The 23,153-nt window shown below is 38.5% G+C and overlaps 2 protein-coding genes across 2 annotated transcripts; one reads left to right on the top strand and one right to left on the bottom strand.

The window, feature by feature from the left end:
* Positions 1-2,772: 2,772 nt before the first annotated feature.
* On the top strand, positions 2,773-11,082 carry pstpip2 (proline-serine-threonine phosphatase interacting protein 2). The gene is made up of 14 exons (XM_032569909.1): positions 2,773-2,898; positions 3,454-3,554; positions 5,582-5,656; positions 6,246-6,280; positions 6,377-6,483; positions 6,575-6,637; positions 7,594-7,692; positions 7,934-7,979; positions 8,116-8,195; positions 8,271-8,369; positions 9,484-9,580; positions 9,710-9,794; positions 9,921-9,955; positions 10,038-11,082. Exons 1-14 carry the CDS (start codon positions 2,866-2,868, stop codon positions 10,091-10,093), a joined length of 1,011 nt encoding a protein of 336 aa, XP_032425800.1. The 5' UTR covers positions 2,773-2,865; the 3' UTR covers positions 10,094-11,082.
* A 929-nt stretch (positions 11,083-12,011) lies between these two features.
* On the bottom strand, positions 12,012-23,122 carry dhx29 (DEAH (Asp-Glu-Ala-His) box polypeptide 29). The gene is made up of 28 exons (XM_032569905.1): positions 22,821-23,122; positions 22,437-22,510; positions 21,949-22,062; positions 21,744-21,873; positions 21,527-21,666; positions 21,305-21,442; positions 21,063-21,189; positions 20,715-20,873; positions 20,260-20,428; positions 20,009-20,129; positions 18,674-19,063; positions 18,329-18,595; positions 18,070-18,213; positions 17,804-17,980; positions 17,108-17,248; positions 16,883-17,027; positions 16,679-16,799; positions 16,492-16,576; positions 16,298-16,386; positions 15,738-15,866; positions 15,509-15,584; positions 15,210-15,434; positions 14,726-14,862; positions 13,715-13,805; positions 13,349-13,633; positions 13,140-13,271; positions 12,748-12,844; positions 12,012-12,444 (listed from the first exon to the last, which is right to left on the bottom strand). Exons 1-28 carry the CDS (start codon positions 22,987-22,989, stop codon positions 12,389-12,391), a joined length of 4,128 nt encoding a protein of 1,375 aa, XP_032425796.1. The 5' UTR covers positions 22,990-23,122; the 3' UTR covers positions 12,012-12,388.
* Positions 23,123-23,153: the final 31 nt, after the last annotated feature.

Raw genomic sequence — 23,153 nt, 5'->3', positions numbered from 1 at the left:
CCTGGTGTCACTTTTTCCTGCAAATGCAACAATGGTCCTTATGACCAAACAGTTTCACTTTAGTTTCATCAGACCACAGGACATATCTCAATACAAGAAGGTCTTTGTAATTGTGCATTTGCAAACTGCTATCTGGCTTTATATGCTTTTCCCCCCGTCCTTCCTCCTGGCCCATGTCATTACAGGACACACTGTACTGTGGATGATGACACCTTGTAACAGCTTCATTTTTCAACAAGATCTTCGACTCTTGTCCTTGGGTCAGTTTGCACATTTCAGACCACAACATATACGTCTCTGGGAGACAGAAGAACTCATCTCCTTTCTGAGCAGTATGATGATTGGACATTCCCATCATGTCTATACTTGCGTCAGTCATTAAAATACATCTTGACTAGAAACTCTGTATCTTCTCTTGCAGAGATGATTCATATACTTCTTTTTCAAAGAAAGTGAAGTGATTTTTTCACTTCACTTTCTTTGAAGTGAAAAAGTCTTCTCTTCAAAGATTTTTTCTGGGTGACGTATTTGTATTCCGCTTTATTTTCTAATGCCGATTGTCTCAGTCATATTACAGATACAACACATATTCCGATACACAGCCGATTTATATTGAAATATTACATTATTTCCTTCTGTTAGGATCTTGTAGTCACTGGTGACTACAAGCTCAAGTTTCAGGAAACCTTGCAGTCTTCCAGGAAAAATACTTTCCAAAAACTTTTCTCAGGGCCTCAGGCGCACACATTTCCCTCTGCTAGTAAAAGAATGGTCTTTACAGTCATATAGGTACTTTTATAAATTAGTCATACAATAAAAACTGTCCTATAATAATTCAGCAGAATAACTGGCAAGTAGGAACACAAACAAAGGGAGGGGGGTAGAGTAGGTTTTTGCATTAGGCTGACATTCAGATCCTAAATTCAGTGGAGTGAGGGGAAGGCGGGAGAATGGGTATAGAGAGGCGAGGGGGGCAACCGCCCTAGTTGCCCAAATCAGAAACTGCCATTGGTCGATTATATGCACGTGTCATTGCAGCGAATGAAAATTACCTGAAGAAGGCATGCCATTCCTGGGTGGTGAAACTTAAGAATACCAGTGGCTTCAGCGAGAGCGGACAGGTCCAAACGTGTCTGAACACTTCTGTAATTCTGGGATACGTGAAGCAGATATTTAGTTTACATAGCTAAATTATTGCCCAATGGCTTTGCTAGTGTTATTTTTATATCCCAGAAAATGTTCTTTCCAGTTCTGACTGTTCCCTTAGTCCACTCTTTTTCAAACTTTGGTCCACGGGCGCCCCCTAGTGATCCGCGAGGTACTGCATTTAAACGACCTTGTATTTGCCGTGACGTGAGCTAAAAAGTGCTAGCCAAAGGATTGTGTTAAAAGTAATGGAAAACTGGCTTAAAACCGGGTTACTCAAAAGTTTGACTTTGCTTGGTAATGAATGATGCTCTGCTTACAGGTCTACTATTGCTATTTTTATTTAATTAAATGATTAAATTAATTAAATAAAATTAATAAATACAATTGACAGAAATGGGTGGATTATTTTTATATTTAATGGTGCAAAAAAAGATTTTTTGTTTCTGCTAAAGCAACTCAAGTCTGTTTTCTTTAATTATGATTCTAAATCACAAATAGCCCTAAATGTTATTAATGCACACAACACTTGGTAGTATAGAAGAACTCCTTTATTATTTCCATATGTTTGACATCCATTTTAAAGCTTAGACTCCACACTTTCAGAGCCTATAAATAACTCAAATTGCCCAAGTAGACCTGTTCATGGCTTTGTCGTGGCCAGTCATATTTACCAAACACTGCCACTCTTCTAATTAGGATGAACAAAGAAAACAACAATAAGTGAGTTAAAAAGCTAATATTTTTGTTTCAGGTTGCATTATATATTAAGTTGTGTTATCGCAGGGCAATTTCAGGTTAGGAGGTCTGTGAGGGTTTGTTAAATGGGCTAACAAACCCATTTGACAAGCCCACTTTTTCCTCAGCCTGAAAAAGTTTGAGAAACACTGCCTTAGTGTGACTGTTTTCTGATCAAAGTGAAGTAGAGTTAGATTTTTAGTAAAGGGATTTTTTACAACGATTTTTGCTTTCTTACCTATGTTTTATTGATGAATGTATAAGACCAAATTATCCATCTATGCAGGATGGGGAAGGTAAATACTGGCAGCTCCCAAATCTCCATTAGCAGACAATGCAACCTCTGCTCTCTTAGAGATATAGATACATAAGAATGACATAATGTTTTCTACACATTCACACATGTACTCTGGGTTACTGCCTGTTTGAATTTCAAACCAGTATGACAATTCAGGGGGAAAAAAGACAGGGAAGGTATGAAAATATCAGAAGCCTCCAAATCTCCATTGCCCAAAGATGGATGCAGTATGTGCATTTTTAAAGAAATAGGGAATTATGTGTGACAGACACACACTTTTTCACTAAATAACAGATGTTCTCTGGGCTGCTGGGACTTTACTTCCTTTATTACTAATTTTAGGTTGCCTCGTCGGTCATATTTCAATCCGTTTTCTCATATTTCTCGGCATTAGGTCTCAGACACAACCCACACACCAAAATGCTTTTAATTGCAAGAGCATGTCTTTTGAACGACTTTAATTTGTAATTGCTATCTGCAGTCAGCAGAGGGCAGCATACTCAAACATAATTTGGAAATGCCATGATCCACCTATCTGTCGGCGTCATCGTCACTGTGCGCACGCCACATTGACCCAAGAGAGTTGTTCACACTTGACCGACAAACAGTGTGTGTTGCAGAGGGAATATACACACTTGCAGCCCAGGTAACCCTGCCTCTCGGCCGCTTGCTGTGTTTCAGTCATGAAGAACCTTCACTTCAAAGATTTTTTCTGGGTGAGGTATTTGTATTCCGCGTTATTTTCTAATGGAGACTAAATGTAGAAATTTATACGCCTCAGATATGTACTTTTTAAATTTAAAACTTGATGCATATATAGGAATAATTTAGTTAGATTTGATCTGATAATATGTAATACGCCTTTCCATTGATTTCTTATGTTCCATGTACCTGTTAGATAATCAAGTTAAGACATTCGTACAGTACTTTAAACCTTAGCTAATAGCATGAAACAGAAAAACTCATAACAAATTTGCACAATTATAATTGACCTTTTTTCCTCTTAAAATCTCTAATTTAATCAAATTTGCAGTTATTGATCTTGTTATACCATTCAAAAGAAGTAGAAATTGAGATTATTTTTTTATTTTTGCTGGGTCACACGCTAACATAGGTGCAAAGGTCAACATATAAATATATATCAAGTGGAAGTTGAAGGTTTCCCTAATTCCAACAGTCTAGGCAGAACACGTTAAAGTTAAAATAGTTCAGAGAACATGTAAGAAGGTGTTTTTAATGAAGAAAATAAGACTTTTTTTTTTTTCTTTCAGTGTCCAGATCTGACTTCCACTGCTGGCTATGATGCCATCATTCAGTATCTGAATGACGGAAAAAGAACATGCAAAGAGGTGGAGGACTTCATGAAAGCTAGGTAAGGACGTTTCTCATACGTGCTCAGGAAATTGATTCTACTCAGGTCCAAATTCCAAAAGCTAAAGCAACAGGAACTGTAGCTTTTTGTGTCACTGTGGGAAGCAATAAAGTTTATCATTTAAGATACTAAAGGTAAAGATATAATAAGATGTGTTACATCCTGGAACAGCAAGACTACAAAAAGTTCTTTTCTACACTTAACTACTCTAAATTGATCCCCTTATAACATTTCTGGATTATTTAAGTTGTAAAGTGTGTTCGTGAAGCATCTTTAGGTGCATTTTATTGGGGAGTCGTACAAAGTCATGTGTTTGCATTCTAAATTCCTCTTTCCTCCTTTAATAATTCATCTACCCTAGCTCTATCACACACCACACACACACACATTAACCCCTGTTATTTCTACCGCTAACCTGAGCTAAAGTAATGTAAATGATTGAGGAGCTTTTTATGATTTAGTGCAACAGAACATTATTCTTGTCATTATGATAGACAGTAATAAGCTATAGAAATAGCTAGAAAAGCAGATTGCACAATACCACAACTGAAAGTTCCTTAAATTAAAAAGGAAAGCATACCGTGGACAAAACTGCTTCACAAAATACAAGAAGTAAGACTTTTTAATCATGACAGTTGCTGTAAAGAGACATTACTGAGCTAAGATACCTAAAACTGTGAAAATGGAAAATAGAAAGCAGACATGGCCTTTAAGCCATGCAGAAATTCATGCTCGCATTTACTAAATCTTGTTGGGAGTTTCTGTACATGCTGTGTGTCACTGTTTACTAATCAGGGTCAGAAAAGTAATGGACCATTAAAGGGTATTTGTTCTACAGATTAGAGTAGCTGTTTCCTGCTTTGGTATCTGTGCTTTTTTTCTTCACTTGATTGATTGCTGTGTAAAGGCCTGGGCTTGGTCTTGGTGTGACCAACATAAAAAGTGAAATACCGGTAATCAGTTTTGGTTTATAAGTAGCCCAATAAACTTTAAGCCAGTCTTCAGAGCTCGATTTAGCTGTTTCTGCATGATGCAGGCAACAAATGTAGGTAAATTTTGTCCATTTTTCTCAGCTGTGTTGTCCGATGTAACTTAAAAGAAGCAACTGTACGTACTTTTCATGCATCATCTCAGCATGAATTATAACCATCGGTAAGGCTTCAAAGCAACAAGTAAGCTTATGTTCATTCCTTTTTGCATATCAGTCAAGCAAGCGGCTAATATGCAAAACAGATCTGCCTCTAAAAAGTCTGTTCTCCTATGAGATGCAAAGTGAGAATCTTACTGGAGACGTTTGTGGTGCAGCATCTTGCAAAAATATGAACTTTTTCACATTTTGTCATGTTTGAACCAGAAACTAATGTATTTTACTATGATTTTTATTAGATAGACATATATATACATGATTTTCAAAAAGCAGTGCAAAAATGGATAGTGAGATTCATTTGTGTGGTTCTACTGTGTAAAAAACAACATAAAATAATACATCAGAATAAATTGGTCACAACACCCCCAGAGGTGGCAGCATCATGGTGTGGGGTTGTGTGTCTTCAGCAGGGATTGGGAAGCTGGTAAGAGCTGATGGAAAAACTGATAAAGCTTTTTAAAGCTGAAAGAAAACCTGTTTGGTTTTGCAATAGACTAAGACTTGGGGCAGTAACTCATTAGCAGCAGGGCAATGCAGAGGCACAAAGTAATTATTTATTACATAAGCATTTGCGTTCCAAAAATGTTCTCTTTCCACTCCGACTGAGTTTGAACTCATTTGGAAGGTTGAATGAGCAAAACGTTTTAGCATCTATGTGTGAAAAGGAGGTTAGAGACCAAAGTTTTAAACCTGCATGCAGCATTTGTATGCATATAAGTGGTAAAAACCATGGATCTCTTACCTTGCACTTAACTGCACAACTTTGTAACATTAAATAATGTAAGATCACTATTAAATGCATTGGAAGATAACTTTTGCCATATTTTTCAATATATCTACTCTCTTAAAAGACTCACTGTTTATTAACTGTTCCTTTCAGGGCTTCGATCGAAGAGAGGTACGCCAAAGACTTGCTTGGTTTGTCCAAGAAAGTTTGTGGACACAATGAGATGAAGTAAGCAACCTCCCAGTCCAGATGCAGTCATTTACTCGACTGACCAACTATAAATACAGCACACAAGCATTTTGCTGTTGAATGCATAGATATATTTCTTGCAGAACAACCTTTTGTGCCTTTACTTCCAGATTTAGGCACGGATACGTTCAGCAAAAACACAACACTTTCATTCAAACACACTTTTTAAATACACAGGGGGAATTTAATGTGGTTATACCATTAAAATAAGAATAGCTGATGATACTGGCCCCTTTTCAGTTTCCTAATGAGATTTTAGTAGGTCCCTATTTAAAGTGCTATTGCTAGCATGCTACTTCTTCAACAACACAAGTTCCCATTTTAGTCAAACGTCTATTCTGGTTTTGTTCCTGTGTAAAAATTTAAGTGTTAAGAGGAAGGAAGAGGGACGAGTGAAGATGATGGTGTTTCCTTTTATGACGCTTGATTAGTCCTTTTTCAAAAGTTAGATAGATTCCCTGTGACAAAAGAATAGGGACATTTCAATTGGAAGAAACTATATGGTAATGATTTTTTTTCCATTTATGTAAATTTGGAATGATAATCTGTTTTACTTTTATATTTTAAGCACATTGAAAAGATCCCTGGACGTGTTTAAGCTACGTAAGTGCCTTGACAACAATGTTACAATGACTCTTTGAGTTCATGCTTTCCATGCTGAATGCAACTAAAAGCGTGGTGTTTTTTTTCTCCTTTAAGAGACTGAACATGTTAGTCTATCACACTTACAACTGGCGCAGAGTATGAGGGAAGAGGTCAAGAAACTGGAAGAATTCAAAGAAAAGCAAAAAGAAGCAAGGAAAAAAGTTGGTGCTCTTGTCTATGCTAAATATGCTGTGATATTTTAGGTGACCTGAGTTAATTAGATGTATAACCTTTATTTTATTTTTTTTTTAGATAGAACAACAGATGGATGCTCTTCACAAACAGAAGTCCTCACAGTTTAAGAAGACGATGGATGTGAGTTGAGATGAAAATGTGTTACAGCACATATTCAGATTTGAGGGTGTAAAACCTCTGAAAATACGTAAATCTTTTATAGCACAGTAGCAACACTGAAAATGACAGAAAACCCGACTTTAGCTTGAGCAGATTTAGTCAGTGATCGTCCTTGTCTGTTTTTTATCTTTGAAAATTACTTCAGTTGTTTTGTAAATCAATAGATGTATGAATAATGGAAAAACCATATGAACAAAAAAGTAGAAATGACTCTAGTGCAATGGCCTGCGGCGACTTCTGTAAATATCTTAGATCATGTTTGAAAAAAGAAATGTTTTCTCTTTTAGCATATAAACATACTGTGGATGCTTCTTGGTTCTCTGTTTTTTCCAAGAACCGAGAATGTTCACTCTTCTCCTAACATTTTAACTGTGTTCTCAAATTTTCTACTTTTTTTCTTGAAGTCCAATTTGTAATGGGGAAAAAAATCTACAACAAAATTTAAGTTCATTTTAAGTCTTCCACATACCTTTAAATAGTTTTATGTAAGTTGGAATACTCACACTTATAAAAGTGAAAACAAACATGTTGCTGGTTGTCTCTTGTTTTCCACTGCTGTTGGGCAACCTATCATGTAAAATGAGAACCCGAAGTAGTATAGGAAGCAAAATAGGACAAGCAGAATTATCAAAACAGTTTAAACTGCATGTAAAATATAAAATTCTTTACTTCTACTTTGATGGAGGAAGTTGCTCCATCAAGTTGCTTTTAGTCCGAATATCTAATTATACCACTTACAAAAAATGTCATGGCTTCATGATGAGAAACGTGCAAATTATGAAGTGAATTAGTTGAAAAAGGAGAACTAATTACGCCAGAGTGATTTTCTGTATTCTTTATGTTTTGCTGTGATTCTTTCTGATGACAAAAAGTTCAGAATGATGACAGTTCCTAATTGCTGTGGGTTTTGTGCCCAGTCCAAGAAAACATATGAGCAGAAATGTCGTGACAAAGAAGAAGCGGATCAGAACATGAACCGAAACACTAACACCAACAACACCAAGCTTGTGGAGAAGGTACACAGAGAACCTATCATATTGTGACATTAAAAAAAGATGAAGTACATTAGATAGTCTGAACCATTGAACTTCAGTAAACTTGGTGTTTGTCAGAATAAATGATTACTCTGTACTCTAATCCTAGTTTAGGGGTAAACTGCATTATCTATCACTTGTTATTTTTGGAAAATGTCACTATTTTTTTTTTCCATGCGGACATTCCTAATTTATAGTGAAGCTTCTGTTATTTATGTTCCAGCTCCAGTCAAAAGCTCAGCAGGCAAAACTGAGTGCAGAAGAAGCAGGTAAGTTAAAAATAAAAAGCAACGCTACAAAGAACTGGCTGGATTACATTAAAGTTTGGCTTTTAAGCAGTAAAGGATTGACAAAACCAATCGATGTAACTGAATATTCATAGTGATGGATCTGTTTCATTGGCAGACAGATTATACCAACAGAATGTTATAACGCTGGGGAAAATTAGAGATGACTGGCTGAAGGAGCATGTGAACGCCTGCGAGGTGAGGCTGAGAATAACAATTAATGCTCTAGACACACAATGTACTAAATACCAATTCTCTTTTTTAAAATCCCAGATATTTGAAAAACAGTCAGTAGAGCGTATTAACTTCGTGAGGAACACAGTGTGGACTCATCTCAACCAGCTTTCACAGCAATGTGTCACCAGCGACGAGGTAAAGCTCCAAATCGGATTGCCGTGATCTACATCACGTTAACATTGCAGTCACATGTACAGTTTTTAAACCGCTGACAAGGAACCGTTTTATCATTTCTCAAGCAATAATAGAGCTGCTTCCTTAATCAGCTGGCCTATCGAAGCACAAATGGCTTTTTTGCGGGGGTTCATGTCAGGCCGTCAAGACTTTTAATGCATTTTAAGTACAAGTTCACATTACAAAATGTAAACATAGTGAATTTTTAGACTTATTATAAAATTAGCATGTACACTTGGACATTATGTACTTCAAAGTGCTAAAGTCAATATTTTTGACTTATCAAAAGGGCAATAAGCTACTTTGTTTTCTCTGAGGTTATTGTTTTGGATTTAGATTTTTGGTGTCTGTTGTTCTAGGTAGTGAAAAAAGTGCTGACACAGTCATTTTAATCCGCTGCACTCCCACCACACAGCAGACAGAGACATTTAACAGCTACCTGCAGACCACAGCTAAGCACTTAGCGGCTTAAGGGTCAGACATCACCAGGCATCAGAAAATAAATGTTGGTCTTGGCTTTAAATAGGTGTTGCTCATACAGTGGCCTGCAAAAGTCTTCATAAAACTTGGAATTTTTTTATTCTATTTACTAAGTTGCAATCGCAATCTTCCGTGTGTTTTATTAGAAGCTTTTGTAATAGTTCAGCAAAAAGTAGCAGATGAAATGTAAAGTGGAAGGAAATGCTTCCAAAAGTATCTAATTTGTATTCAGACTCCTTGAGTCATTGTTTTGTCATTGTTTTGCCACAGGAAGCGCTACTAGTGTTTTTTTTATCATGTCTCTGCTGTCTGATCATCTGGACACTGAAACAGTCCTGTGTGAAATAGCCCAAACTTTCTCTGATTAATGTCACCCTTTGTCCAGCCTGTCAATTTACTACTTTGACAATTTGTAGTCATTTATTAAATAGGTAACTGTTTTATCAATATAAGAACTTGTATAACGCATGATTACTTCTCCTTTTGTCCAGCCTGTCGGTCTAGTATCATTTTTCCTCACTTGAACAGTAAACTGTATTTATCAGAGTACAAACATGTATAACATTTTGTGTTTTATGTGTCTGTGTGTGCCAAGCTATATGAGGAAGTGAGGAGGTCACTAGAGCAATGTGACGTCCAGGAAGATATCGAACACTTCGTAAATCTCAGACGGACCGGAGACAAACCTGCAGGTGAGACTGGAACACAAACTGATAGTAGCGTGCCATTAACAATTAACCAGTCCCGTAAACAGAGGGAAGTAGTTATTATCCATTATGATTTGCCAGCAAGTGAACAATCTCTGTGCTTGTCTGGAACAGCTCCAGTCGTGTATGAGAACTTCTACTCAGGACTAAGGTCTCCAACTGGACCACCGCCTTCCCGGATGCCTCCACCAGCTGTGAGGTAATTAAGAAAATGCAAAATCCTTTTTTTTTTTTTTACCCTCTCATTTCATGACTTGTTCTTTGCTGCTGCTGCAAATAAAATTGACCACAATTTATGTTTCAACATTAATTTGTGAATTTGCAGAAGGGGACCACTCCCTGATCCAACACAGAATAGAGGTGGGTTTTCTTTCACTAAAGAGTTCTCTCCTTTTTGCAGATTTTGCTATATGTTCTGAATGATATTGTCCTTTCATTGCAGATGACTCGCGCCACTCTTTGGTTCAGGACGGAGATTACAGTGTGATCCAGTATTAACACATACATCACCAGCAGTTTCAGACTTACCCGTTATAGCCCATTCCTTCCCCTTTTTAGGCTTCCTGTAAACACACGGTCATATCAGATGGAAAATTTGTGTCATAACTATGTGTACAGACTATGTTTCACTTTAGATTTCTTCATGTGTTGAATGTACTTTTATGAAATAAAATAAGTGGAATAGGTTTGAAGTTAATATTTGTTGATCATAATAAGCATTCATGGTCAGTGTTTTACTTCACAGAAAATCATCAGACAGAAATCTTAAGACAATAATGCAAACTTAATTGCAGTGTGAATTCTGCAGTTAGGTTGGATTATATATTTATGTTTATGTTAACTGTGCTTTGATTTTTTTTTGCATTAAGACTTTCGCAGATTTAAACATGCCATTTGTTTACCAGTTTTCATTTCCTTGTTGATGTGAAAGTGACTGACCACTGTCTCGTGAGTGGCAAGATTCTCACGTTTTTAACGCAAGACAAAAACAAGTCCCTATCTAAGTTATTTATTAACTTGAAGTTGTTACATTTTTGCAAATTGTTCAAGATAATGAAAAACAGCCCTCTTTCGAATCCAGACTTGTATATATGATGTACATATATATTATATATCCTTATATCTATATCTTCACCATCAATCCTTTCATCTAAAATCTCATGAAAACGAGTGAAATTGCTGAAGCTATGCCCTCTGAATTTGTCGTTCTGCTGACAAATCTGTATTTTTATTAATGAATGTGAAATGAAGTTGAGTTTGAGACGGTGGAAAAAGGAAATATTGTTGCTTCATCTGTCTTCATGCTTACTACACTTGAGAGCACTTCATAACTTTTGAATTTTTTTCCACGTGTTGCCATGTCACAACCATAAACTTCAACGTTTTGTGTGGAAGTCGTATGTATATGATAGAGCAAAACACAACAGAGTGCATAATTGTTAAATCAAAGGAAAATGATCGTTTTAAAATATTTTTGATAAAAATTACCTGAAAAGTGTGGTGTGAATTTCTATTCAGTGCTTGTTAACCCTGTAAGAGTCCAGAGCAACCAAGAAGATCACCTGACAATGGAAATAATAACTGCATAACATCTGAAACTTGGCAGATTACATACAGGGCTTGTAAAGAGCGAGGTCTAGCTAATCCTTCCTGCAGTTAACAACCCTAAAACATACCATCAGTGCGTCCTAGTTGAGAATCTTCACAGTTGCTGTTTACATGTATTCTGACTCCCTCTACTTCACCCAAAAAAATGTAAAAATCCCAGTTTGTAGTTGTGAAGATATATGTCTCAGAATACTCTATGGTTACAGATGGTTCCACAAAGTATTGACGTGGGGGAGCTAATTCCAGACTTTTTTCTTTATTTGTAAAACAAACAAAAAATACAAAAGTGTCAGTTTCCTTTAATTTTACAAATATGTGCTACTTAATAATAGTCTGTTACATAAAATCCCAATATAGTTCACCAGCATTTTCTTGTGTCACATTATAATATCTGCACCCCTATTTTTCCAAGAAACTAAATCTTTCTAGATTAGACAGCAGTTTTTACTGTGGCTACACAACAGATTTTGTCTTTTGTTATTTTCTCCAAAGTGTTGCTCTGTTCCTGTATAACCAAGCCAATATGCTTGGTTTCGTTGATTTATTTATTTTTACCCCAAACACATAAAACACTTCCTCCAGGCACTTCAGCAGCACAGTACCAATTTCTGATTTGTCATATGGCGTGCAGCATATTTATGCACTTTGCTCGGCACAGTATAGTTATTGAAAATCTGCTTCACTTGATAAAGAAAGATGTTAATTTCAACCGGTATCCACCATTATGTTTCTGAAAGCTTTAGAGAGTTCAGATCTTAGAATGATGGCACTACACCCCTCCACAGTAAAACAAATACCAACACTAATATATAAATCAGAGTTTTTAATAAGAAATATTCAACATGCCAAGCTCTAAACATTATAGATCTCAGGACCGAATCTGGATATCCTGGAAAGAAAGAACTTATTTCTTGAACTGTTTTTACAAAAATCCACAAAACATAAGTATTCCTCCTATGGCTAAAATCTAATTTTTTTTTTTTTTGAACAGTTGATTGTAATTTCATTTTGTTTTGTTGTCAGTCATGATACAATAAACATTATTAAAACAATAATTGAAAATAACCTTCACTATATCTGGGGATTAAATTTCAGTGTGTTTGTATGTATTTTATATACAGTTCTCCTCAATGTGAGTAAAATGTTTCCTCTTCAGTGACCTCCAGCTCCTGTGGCGGACTGATGTTACGCAGCGTGTTCAGATTTGATCAGATCCAGAATCACCTGGATGGTTGCATCACCTACAACGAGAAGACATTTTATTGTACGATGTGCCGTCTAAATTTATATTCTAGCTGGAGACAGAATATAACAGAGGAGCAATTTGTCTTAAAAAAATAAATAAAAAAATAACTAAAAGTTATTTTTTTAAAGTAAGTGATAAAATTGTAGCCAAGTCAGAGCGATAACTCTTGTCAAATGTGCAGTGTGACACAGTTCAGGGGATTTTTGAAGGTCCAGAGTAACTAAGTTACAGGGGATCAAGGTTCAGGGAAGAATAATAGAAACTCTTCATTTCAATTTTTATTTTATTTTACGTTTACCTTCCAGATTCATTCTGGGGTTCTCCAACTTCCTTTCAAGTAAAAAGTCCATCAGTTTCCTCAAATGTTTGAAGATCACTCCAATCCGTACCGGAGCCTTAAAAGTGGAACAACAAAATTTCTAACTATTGACCATAGAAGAGCAGAAGGTCAGACTCAGACATGTAATGCATCAACTAACAAATGCTTTAGCAAAAGTAAACTAGTAAACTTTTAAATGCTCTCTTTATAAAAAGGAAAGAGCTATTTTGTCAAAAAGAAAAAATTCTAATTTTCTAAACTCCACTTAATTGTGACAGAATCTTAAAAATAAAACAGATCCAACTCAAGTTTGGACAAAAATTTCTTGTTAGGGTCCAATGCGATGCACATGCTGCAGTGGAAGTTCTGACCTGGAAATGAATCCATCCGTCTAACGTCATGAGCTTCTCTCTGTGCTGGATGTCGATGTCGCCTCCAAATAGTAGCATGGGGAACGGAGAAATCAGGGTGGTGTCTCGCAGGTAGATCTTGGTGTATTTAACCTAAAGGGGAACATTCATTAGCAAAAGCTGTATAGGGAGACATGGAGCAAACAGAAAACACAACACGTCCTCAGTACCTTCTCCTGGTACAGCAGCCAGCCGTGCACCTGCAGGTTACGGTTAACAGAGGAAGGATGGACCTGAGCCCTGCCTTGAGGAGTCTCCACGGTGCAGGCCACCCGCTCCAGCCCGTCCACGGGGGGATTGCACAGCACCCGCGCCACGCTGTCATAGAGCCCTGCCGTCAGCGCCGCGTTCAGGATGCAGATCTGCTGCTTGGACAGCGTGGCTGCCCGCTGCTTCGAGCGAGAGGACCAGAAACCCACCTGCTCCATCATCTTCATAAGCTCGTGCTTCACATCCTGGATGCAGGAGGGATTGGACGTTACGGGAGGGATGTGAAGAGGTTGGTGAGAGCAAGTGAAGAGCAACCATAACGCTACCTCTATGGTGAGCAGAGCTGTTCGATTGAGGAAGTGTTTTCTACAGTAGGACATCTCCACTCTCAGTCCCTCGGTTTGTGAGCTTTTCCATCTAAAAGAAAACAGCAAATTCTATAAACACAAAAATGCACATTTTGGATTACAAGCATCTCTTTTTTTCACCTACTTTTGTTCTAAAACACAACCAGAAAACACAGACCTAGGAAATAAAATCACTTTATGCCAGAAAACAAATGTATACAATTCTGACATTACTAATGGTGAATGGTTGACATTTGCACTATTGGGTTGTCAACCCAGGGCTGTTGTTTACATTAATTGTTAACTCTTTTAATCACAGTTTGGCAACCATGATGCCTTTACTTACCATGCAACATAAACAAATTGCCGTCTTAACGAGACCAACTGGTCTTATTAACCATAGATCAAGAAGCAAAAAAAAAACTGTGAAATGTAACTTTTGGGTGTATATTTTTTCAGTAACACCAAAACTGATGTCATTAATGTGTTGGAGTTCTGATTTGGCAAAAAAAAAAAATAGACTGGTTATCAATATATTAAAAGGTTCTTTTTACATTTTAAAGTTTAATATTTAGATCTGAAACCTTCTAGAAATACCAAGGTGCTCACAGGAAGAGTGTAAGCTTGGAGTGCAGTTTGTCATGTAGTCACGAGTTCTATATATCAACAAGTTAAGTAATAAACCGTCAAAAAACTCTTTCCTGTGTATTTCCTAATACGCTTTTATGCAAAACTTCCTGACCTCAAAAAACCTCAAACCTGAACTTGTAAAAAAAATATATGAATTCATGGAAATAAGAACAAAGTTAATCACTTCTTTATAGAAATTATTACATTTATACTTTCCTACAAAAGTACTCTTGAGTTCTTTATATGTACTTTTAAGGGCTTTGCTATGATGGTTCAAAGTTGTTTTAATTGATAGTTTTTGATGTTTTATCAAAATATTTGAACCAAAAACATCAACAAATCATTAGGGTCTTTAAATACCCCATATATGCGTTATATATCGTCAGGTGGTCAGAGTTGGCGGTGGCCAGAGCAGCTTTGGCCAGATTAGCTTCCTCCTTTCTGTTCATCGGTGTGGAAAACGGAGACTTCTCAGTGATGGCTGCAGCGATGGTTGCCTGAAAGAAAGACTTTTTTTTTTAATCCTGCTGAAAAATATCATTAAAAAAATACAAAATAATATTTACAGAATCCTATGTGGAGACAGAAAGTATGAGGGTTACTCTTGTTTTACTTTTTTTACACTCATACCCCTAAATAAAATCCAGATCAATCAATTTCCTTTACAAATCACCTAACTAATAAATGAAATTTTATCTCGATAGCAAAAACAGTTGAACAAAAGTGCAGTTTGTGGTTGTAATATGGCAAAATGAGAAAAAGATCAAGGATTATGAATACTTTTTTAAGACTCTGTAACTTAAAAGCTTTTTTGAAGTAATCTGAAGAATTGGACAGGACTTACTATGGGCTCAAGGCAGCCAAGGATGGCTCCATAAATGAGCATCTTCCCGATCTTTACGTTGACCGGCAGACTTGCCAAGTGGTGTCCCAAAGGCGTGAGGATGTGGTTGTTGGGTTGACATGCGCCGATCTTCCTCAGCAGGTTCACAGCGTTGCTGACGGACTGAGGCTGAGGAGCATCCAGGGCCCGGCTCAGGAAGTCCTCCGGGGACCCATACTGACATTTCTACCACAGGAGAAAAACACTGTTTGACTTTGTGTGACTCCTTATTTCTAAGTGACAAAGAGTGGCTTCATTACCATTATATGGAGACAAAGCTCCTCCAGCGGGACCCGCAGAATTTCTGGGATGGAGTAATCCATGAAGGCATCAAACCTGGTGTGAGCAGCACGTGTGTCACCAAAGGAAAATAGGCACGTTTTAAATGTTTAAAACTAACGAAAGGTCTGTTTATGAAAGACTGATAGATTGAGTGTTTTAGTGCGGTTTTCCTGCAAACAATGAGCCGATGAGCAAGATGCTCCAAACCTGAATTTAGGGTAAAGTCTGAAGCAAAAGCCGTTTCTGACACGTCCTGCTCTCCCCTGCCTCTGGAGGGCGCTGGCTTTGGAGACGAAGGTTTCCACCAAAGAACTCATCTGGCTGCTCTCATGGTACCTGAAGAAGCCCAGAGCAATATGTTAGTTCAGCAGATTTTCACTTATAGATATTACTAGGCTGTGGAAAACAAACGGGAAACAACCCTTGTTTGTTAGCTGTACAAACGTTAATACACAGCACCGACTATGGGAGTTTTTGCTTTAGTTGTTTGCACAGCTGCTTTACTGCAAAACGGTTATATGTTTTAAGCAAGCATAGAAAATGGACGGTTAAATTTACCACAATTTGTAAAATATTTTATATATATATATATATATATATATATATATATATATATATATATATATACAGTAGATCTATATATATATAGATCTATATATATATGTACAATGTCTTTGTACAGAGAGACATTGAAACGAGGTTTGAAATTGTGTATAAATTTGCCAAATTGCCAAGAAAGTGTAAATCATTCATTCATGAACTCTTACTTATTTTCTTTAGTCTTCCCTGTGTCGATGACAAAAACAACATCTGGAATCGTCACGCCTGTCTCAGCAATGTTGGTCGACAGCACAATCTAAAAAAGAAAAAAAAAAAACAACAATCCGGCAAAAGAAGTTGAAGACACAAAGTTGCAGGGTCATAAACTGGTAGCTGAGTAATGAGTGGCAACAAACAATACCTTTCTAACACCAGCAGGGGGCACTGTGAAGGCAGCAGCCTGATCCTTGGATGAAAGAGTTGAGTGGAGGGCCACAATCTTGTACCTGAAATATGGTCACAGAACAAAGAGAACTGGTCATTTTAAGTTACTTTCACAAATTTTTGTATTTGAAAGCAAAAATTAGTGCTTAGTGGTATAGGAATACCTGTTTTTCTCCCGAAACCTCTTGTCCGACGAGAGAACGTCGTGGAGCTGCTGAATGTGAGCCAGACCTGGGAGAAAAACGAGCACAGCTCCATCCACCTCTGCAAACTGTGGAGATTTGTCTGGCAGAGAAACACCAAAAAGTCACAGAAGGAATTTTCAACAAAATCATAAAGCGCCTCAAGATGTGATGATGGTATTATACCCAAGTAGTCCAGGAGATCTACGAGCAAGTCCACGTTGATCTTATTAGGGTTCATGAACTGAAGCACCTGCCGAGTCCTGCTGCTGAAATGATCAAGGTCCGGACCCAGATCCCAGCCGGAGGACGAATCCCTCACTATAACCTCCTGACACAAACACAAGCTCATCTAAAACCAAGTCAGCTCGTTTAGGTTTTCTCAGGTAAAGCCCAGAGAGTCAAGATTACCTGGTGCTGCAAAGTCTTGCCACCTTTCTGTGTGACGGAGACGGACACCTCTTCTTCTTCTTCTAAAATCTTCTGGCTGTACTCGGAATCCTTTTCAAGGACGTATCCTGTCTGCTCTACTATATCCTCCAAATGATACACCTGGGAAAAAAACAGCACCCTTGTTTTCTTGGACCTTCAAGAAGTTGTTATTTTAGCTCTTAAAAAATAAAAATATATCATGTATTTTATGATCCTTGCTGCCAATTCTGAAAAGCAGGAGTCATCTTTAAATCCTTGTATTTTCCTCAATACTACTAACCAGTAGGATATTATTAGCAATGAACTCATTGACACTTTTCTTGATCAATCCATTCATCCATTTCCTTTTGCTATCATCCGTCAACAAAATGACGAGACACTTAAAGACACTTCATTGTATTTTTTTCGTACGTGGGAAAACATACATGAACAATAAATGTCACGTCCAACAGCACTTTAACTAGGAATCCTAAACTACTAGTTAAAAAAGTAGTAATATAACATAAATAAGAAAGCTGCTAAAGTCCCGACACTTAATAATCAAGATCACTTTAAAATGACTGCAAGAAAGTTTGTCTCCTTTCAAGCAAAATATAAAGAAATAATGACAGGACAAGATTTGTTCATAAATTTGAACTCAGATTCTTCGTGTAACAAACCCGAATTGCAACTTACTTCAACTGGGAAAGTCCTGCCTGGAATGCTGACCACAGGGCAGCGGTTGAAGTAGCTGGAAAACTTGTGACAGTCCACAGTGGCGCTCATGAGGATCAGGTGCAGGTCAGATCTCTTCATCACAACATCTTTAAGGATGGTGAGCAGAAAATCCGACTGGACACTGCGCTCATGGACCTAAGAGAAAATGAAGAGAGAGAAAAGGATGCCACAAAGCGAAGGTAGGACATAAATCTATTATGCGCTCAGGAAGGGTTTGTAAGTACCTCATCCACAATAATATGGGTCAAGAAGCTCAGGTGTCTGTCCTGCTGGAGCTTCCTGAGGAGAACTCCGGTAGTGCAGTACAAGAGGCGGGTCCAGTCCCCAGACAGGTTCTCCATCCTGATCTGGTATCCGCACAGCGACGACTGATTTCAACCAGAAACATCATCATTGAAGCAGGTGAGAGTGCACTAGAACCTCTTACACTGGCACACAAAACAGGAAGAAATAAACAAATACAAGCAGTAAATGAAAGACAACCTTGGAGCCTGGTCCGTCGTCGCAGCCCAGCTCCTGGCTGACTCTGCTGGCAAGGCTCATGGCTGATATCCTGCGCGGCTGAGTCACCACAATGTTGCAGGGCTGAGCGGCTTTTCCCCCCGTCAACAGCTCCTCCAGCAGGAACTGAGGGATCTGGGTGCTCTTCCCGCTGCCCGTCTCGCCGGCCACCACCACCACACGGTGGCGCTGCAGAGCCTCGAGGATACGACCTCTGTGTTGAAAGACTGGGAGCTTCTCTCTCTCCGCCTTAAAAGGTTAAACACTCTGTAAATGGTGAGGAGTCATGTCACCTGGAGTAAATTGAACGATGTAGAGAGGATTTACCTGCAGCTTGTGGGCGAGTGCAGACTCTTTTAGCTTTAGTAAGAGCTCTCTGGCTGATTTAAGCGACGCTGCTCCTTCCTTCTGCTTACTTTTCTCGCTCTTGTCTTCGACTCTGCCTCCTTTATCCTCAATATCGAGACCAGCCAGGTTCTCCCAGGAGTCTTCCGGCTCGTCTTCTCCTCCCCTGTTGAGTTCCTGGCCTTGGTGATAAGCAGGCTGCTGGTCTTGACTCTGGCTCTGCTGCTGCTTCAGTCTGGTGAGGAGCCGGGATATGAACTGGTCTCGAGGTTTGTTGGCAGCGGTGCGGCTCGCTTCCTGCTGCTGCTGTTCGCCGTCTCTCCACTCCAGCCACACATCTCTGTAGGTTGGAGGTAGGAGCTGATGCACAGACTATATGGGGGGGCGGGGGAAATAGCAGAGTAAAAATAAGTAACATTCTCTTTCCTACACATTTTTTTCATTTGAAATAAATTCTGCATTTCTCCAGACTCAGATTTAGTAGTCAACCTTAAAAAATAAATAGGGCTGCATAATGAGGAAAAAATATGCAATGTGGGATCATGTTGGAGAATGCTGTAATGATAATATAATGTGCTAGAAAAAATACATAATTATGTCTGTAGTGTTAATTATTTTCAGCTTTAGGTTTATTTCAAAGACAAACACTGACTTCTTTTAAATCTCAACTGAAAACCCACCTGTTTAGAATTGTATTTGAAATGTAATCAATTACAAATTTATTGATGTAACTTGACTTAATGATTGATTCTATATTACATTGTGATTCTGTGTTTATAACGATGTAAAGCACTTGGAAATGCCTTGCTGCTGAAATGTGCTATACAAATAAAATTTGATTGATTGATTTATTGTGATAGTGGTAGAAAGTTTTCAATCGAAATACTGAAAAAAATAAATAAAAATTCCATTCCAACAATGTAATTTGTTGATGGCATAATAATAAAAGTTCGTCCGCTCAAAGTCTTACAAAAACTTAACACTGAGGCTGGAAGATGTTTTTAAAATCCAAAATAAAACACGACAACCAAAATCAATAAATAAAATGGAAATAAACACCAGACACAACCAAAACCATGAATTAAATTGATTATTATGTCTCTGGAAGTAAAATTACACTTGACATCATGCACAGCATGCGTCATGTTGGTAATAAAACCAACATAAAAGTAGTCTGGTTGGAGCAACTAATTTTAGGAAATCATCAGACAGGGAACAGGACAGCAGGTGACATAAAAAATGCAAATATGTTTTTCTACCAAGAATTTATTTTCCTTTTCTTCTATAGCTTAAAATGAAACTACAGAATCCAATTACCTGCCCTTTAACCAGGTTGTAGAGTGCCAACGTGGCAGCCAGATGCTGAGCCTGCATGCTGTCCTCAGTCAAGATGGTAGGACAAACTTCCAGGGCATCATCCACTCTTTGAACTCGCACCCTGATAGGTGTGAAAACATCACATAGATAATGTCTAAACGACAGAGCCTCAGCTAACCATTAAACATCAGTAGTGATAGTCATTTCTCCACCTGGCTCTTTGTCATGGAGACATGCACACTTTTGCTTACTTGCATCTCCAGTATCTGCCGGCAGAAACCTTGTGGAAAGCTGGCGCTGGACTTTTGGGCAGGTTTTTTCTGACCCAGTCGATGAGAAACTGTTTGGGGGACTTTCCTGTCCAGCTGCGAGCCGTGTAGTCAAAGTTACGAATGTCTTTTGGCTCGTTCTTTTTCACAACTGCAAAAAGAACGACATTACATGAGGTCATTGCTACATACCGCAGTTAAGGTGCTTCTCCAGGTTTGGTGTGTAAATCATAAACATTTTCAAAGCTTGAAGGTTGTCACAAAAATGACCCAAATCAGGTCATAAGGTAAATTCAAAGTAGTGCAAGAGGAGTGTCTCGAAATAGCCTCTCTCCAACTACGACAATAAACTCTTAATAACAGGCCATGTGGATATGATGTCTGTACAGTTACAAGTGATGATATTTTGAACTTAAGGTCATCACTTTAGGGTTGACCTTTTTCTGCAGGAGGGTCCTTTTCTGCTTGCTCAAACAAATTGAAGCTAAGGTCATCTTTATCATCCACCACAGGACGCGTCTTTTTTTCCTTCTGAGGGACATCTACAACTTTTATGGCAGGATTGAACATGGGATGAGACTCCAGCTGCTTCATTTCTAGAAAAGAAAGAATAAATGGATCAAGAAAATGTCACAACAGTTGGAAGGTTTGCTTACTTTAGCTTTCTTCATGATTACACAGTAACTTGGTGAAAAGCTGGCTGCTGGATTATCACATATACTTTCTGAGAAACCGAAACGTAGACCTTCATATGCTTATGCTTGGTAAATTAAAATGACATTCACCTTGCTGTACGACCCGAATCCTGTCCTGTGCCATCCTCTGGCCCGTTTTGTCTCCTTTGGTCTTGGCATCAGCAGCCATTTCTTTGGCGTCATACAGTTGAGCGGTGAGGATCAAATACCTGTCATTCTACCAATAACACACAATGAAACTCTGCATCAAGACTGGAAGCTGCTCAGTCTTTCGAAAAGAGCTTCCCCAAAATATCCTTCATCTCAGTTAAAGACTGTTCAATTCAACTTACAGGGTCAAATTTTTCATCCAATTCAGGATTGCGTGTCCTCTTATCTCCTTCTTCCTCCTCCTCTTCGTCGTCACTGCTTTGTTCTGCGTACCTCAAAATCCAGTCCTTCATGCTTGCAGCTTCGTCCTTCTCTGAGACCTGGCAAATAACGCAACTAAGCTCACATGCTGAGCCAGAAAACACTCATCTAGCAAGCACACAAAAATCTTTCAACACACAGACCCTGTTGGTGTCTCTGTGGCTGTTGTTGGATGCTTTGGGGTTCCTTTCAGCAGGTTTCTGCTGCGGTGGAGACTGGAATTTAGGCCGACTCTTCTGGCTCTCCTCCTGCAGCTGCTGGCTGAAACCGTCTGGCAACTCATCTGGCAAAAGAAATGAGAAATTCACAAAGTCAGCGACAATATTAATAACACTATTGTGAACGTCGGTGCTCTGTTACCATCTTTAAGGTTCAGACAGAGCCAGTCGAGAGCAGAGTGGAGGTCGCCCCCATACAGGACGCTGCTCTTCATCGCCTCTTCAATGTGCTCTCTTTTGAAGTTGAATTTCTCCAGAGCTGTGTACAGGTCCTTAAAGCATATACAAATACAGCAGTTAGCTTATGCAACAAAGCTGGATGAATGAAAATGGTGTTATCTTCCTACCAACAGCTTCTTAGTTGTAAGTCTGCCAGAAATGGGCCCTTTGTCCCCATTCTCCTGTCTGAAATCATTGATCAGCTTGATGATTTTCTTCTCCAGCTCAGCTTGGATAGAAACCTTTTTTTAAAAAAAAAAAAAACTTTATGAAAATCTACACATCTCATATTGGAAAGTGGGTACTTTCAACGCTTCAGGATTTTTGTAAAAATAAGTGTGTTGTAGAGTAATTTTAAAAGAATGATCAACACAAAGTAGAAGATATTTGTGAAGTGGAAGGAAAAACAGGCGGGATTTTCAAAGTGTGTAACAAATGCAAACAAAAAAGTGTTCACATCTGTATTTATTAAATTACTTATGTTTATTAGGTGATTTCCAAAGACAAATGGTTGGACTGCACCCTGTTTAGGGACCAGTTTCACTGAAGCTTTTGGCTCACAAAACATAAAGAAGTTCAAATACTTTTTCAGACTCTGTAGACATGTTACACTTACTTTAAGAATGGACTTGTCTGAGACCCCACCTGTGTCCACCTGAGCTGTGTTGGCAAGACTGTAGGTCTTTGGGGCTGAGGGAAGAACAAAAACAACTACATGTCATTGTATGTGTTGAAGTTTTAACATCCTCTGACAGATCCTACTTAAAGTTAAAGTATTAGGTCGGATGGTTCAGAAACCTTTATAGGGTGCCACGTGAATACTGGCAGTGGCAACTGTATACAAACAATCTAGCAAATAATGGCAAAAACATACAGCGATTAGGACCTTCTTTTTCCATATAAACCACATTGCAGCCTTTATTGACAACGTCATGCTGACAAATTCTCAGGTTTTAACAAACAGCGATTGATTCATTTTATTGCATTACCAGATCACTACCTTTAGATTTAGTCTCTTTCGTTGGTTTATTCGTTTTGCTGCTGGCTGCGTGTTTCTTCTGGTCCTCCACCGCGCCGGTACCGCCGACTGCAGGGGTAGAACCGGAGCTGGCCGCCGCCGCTGCTGCCGGGGCAGCCTGAGCGGCTGATTTCTTCTTCTTTCCACCCATTAGGTCAACAACTCCTGCCTGAGTGTGGCTCCTTTACGTAAATACGGGAATTGAATACATCAGCGAGATGCTGGATATTATAGCAAGAGAGTGAGAAAGCCGGAGTCAATACGTGTGTCTCACTCGTCTACGTTTTGCACCACACGGCTTCCGTAGCGGAACTG

Source organism: Xiphophorus hellerii, chromosome 8, assembly GCF_003331165.1.
Source record: "Xiphophorus hellerii strain 12219 chromosome 8, Xiphophorus_hellerii-4.1, whole genome shotgun sequence".
Lineage (NCBI taxonomy): Eukaryota > Metazoa > Chordata > Actinopteri > Cyprinodontiformes > Poeciliidae > Xiphophorus > Xiphophorus hellerii.
The sequence above is the reverse complement of the archived record's forward strand: the minus strand, read 5'-3'. Positions and strand labels throughout refer to the sequence as shown.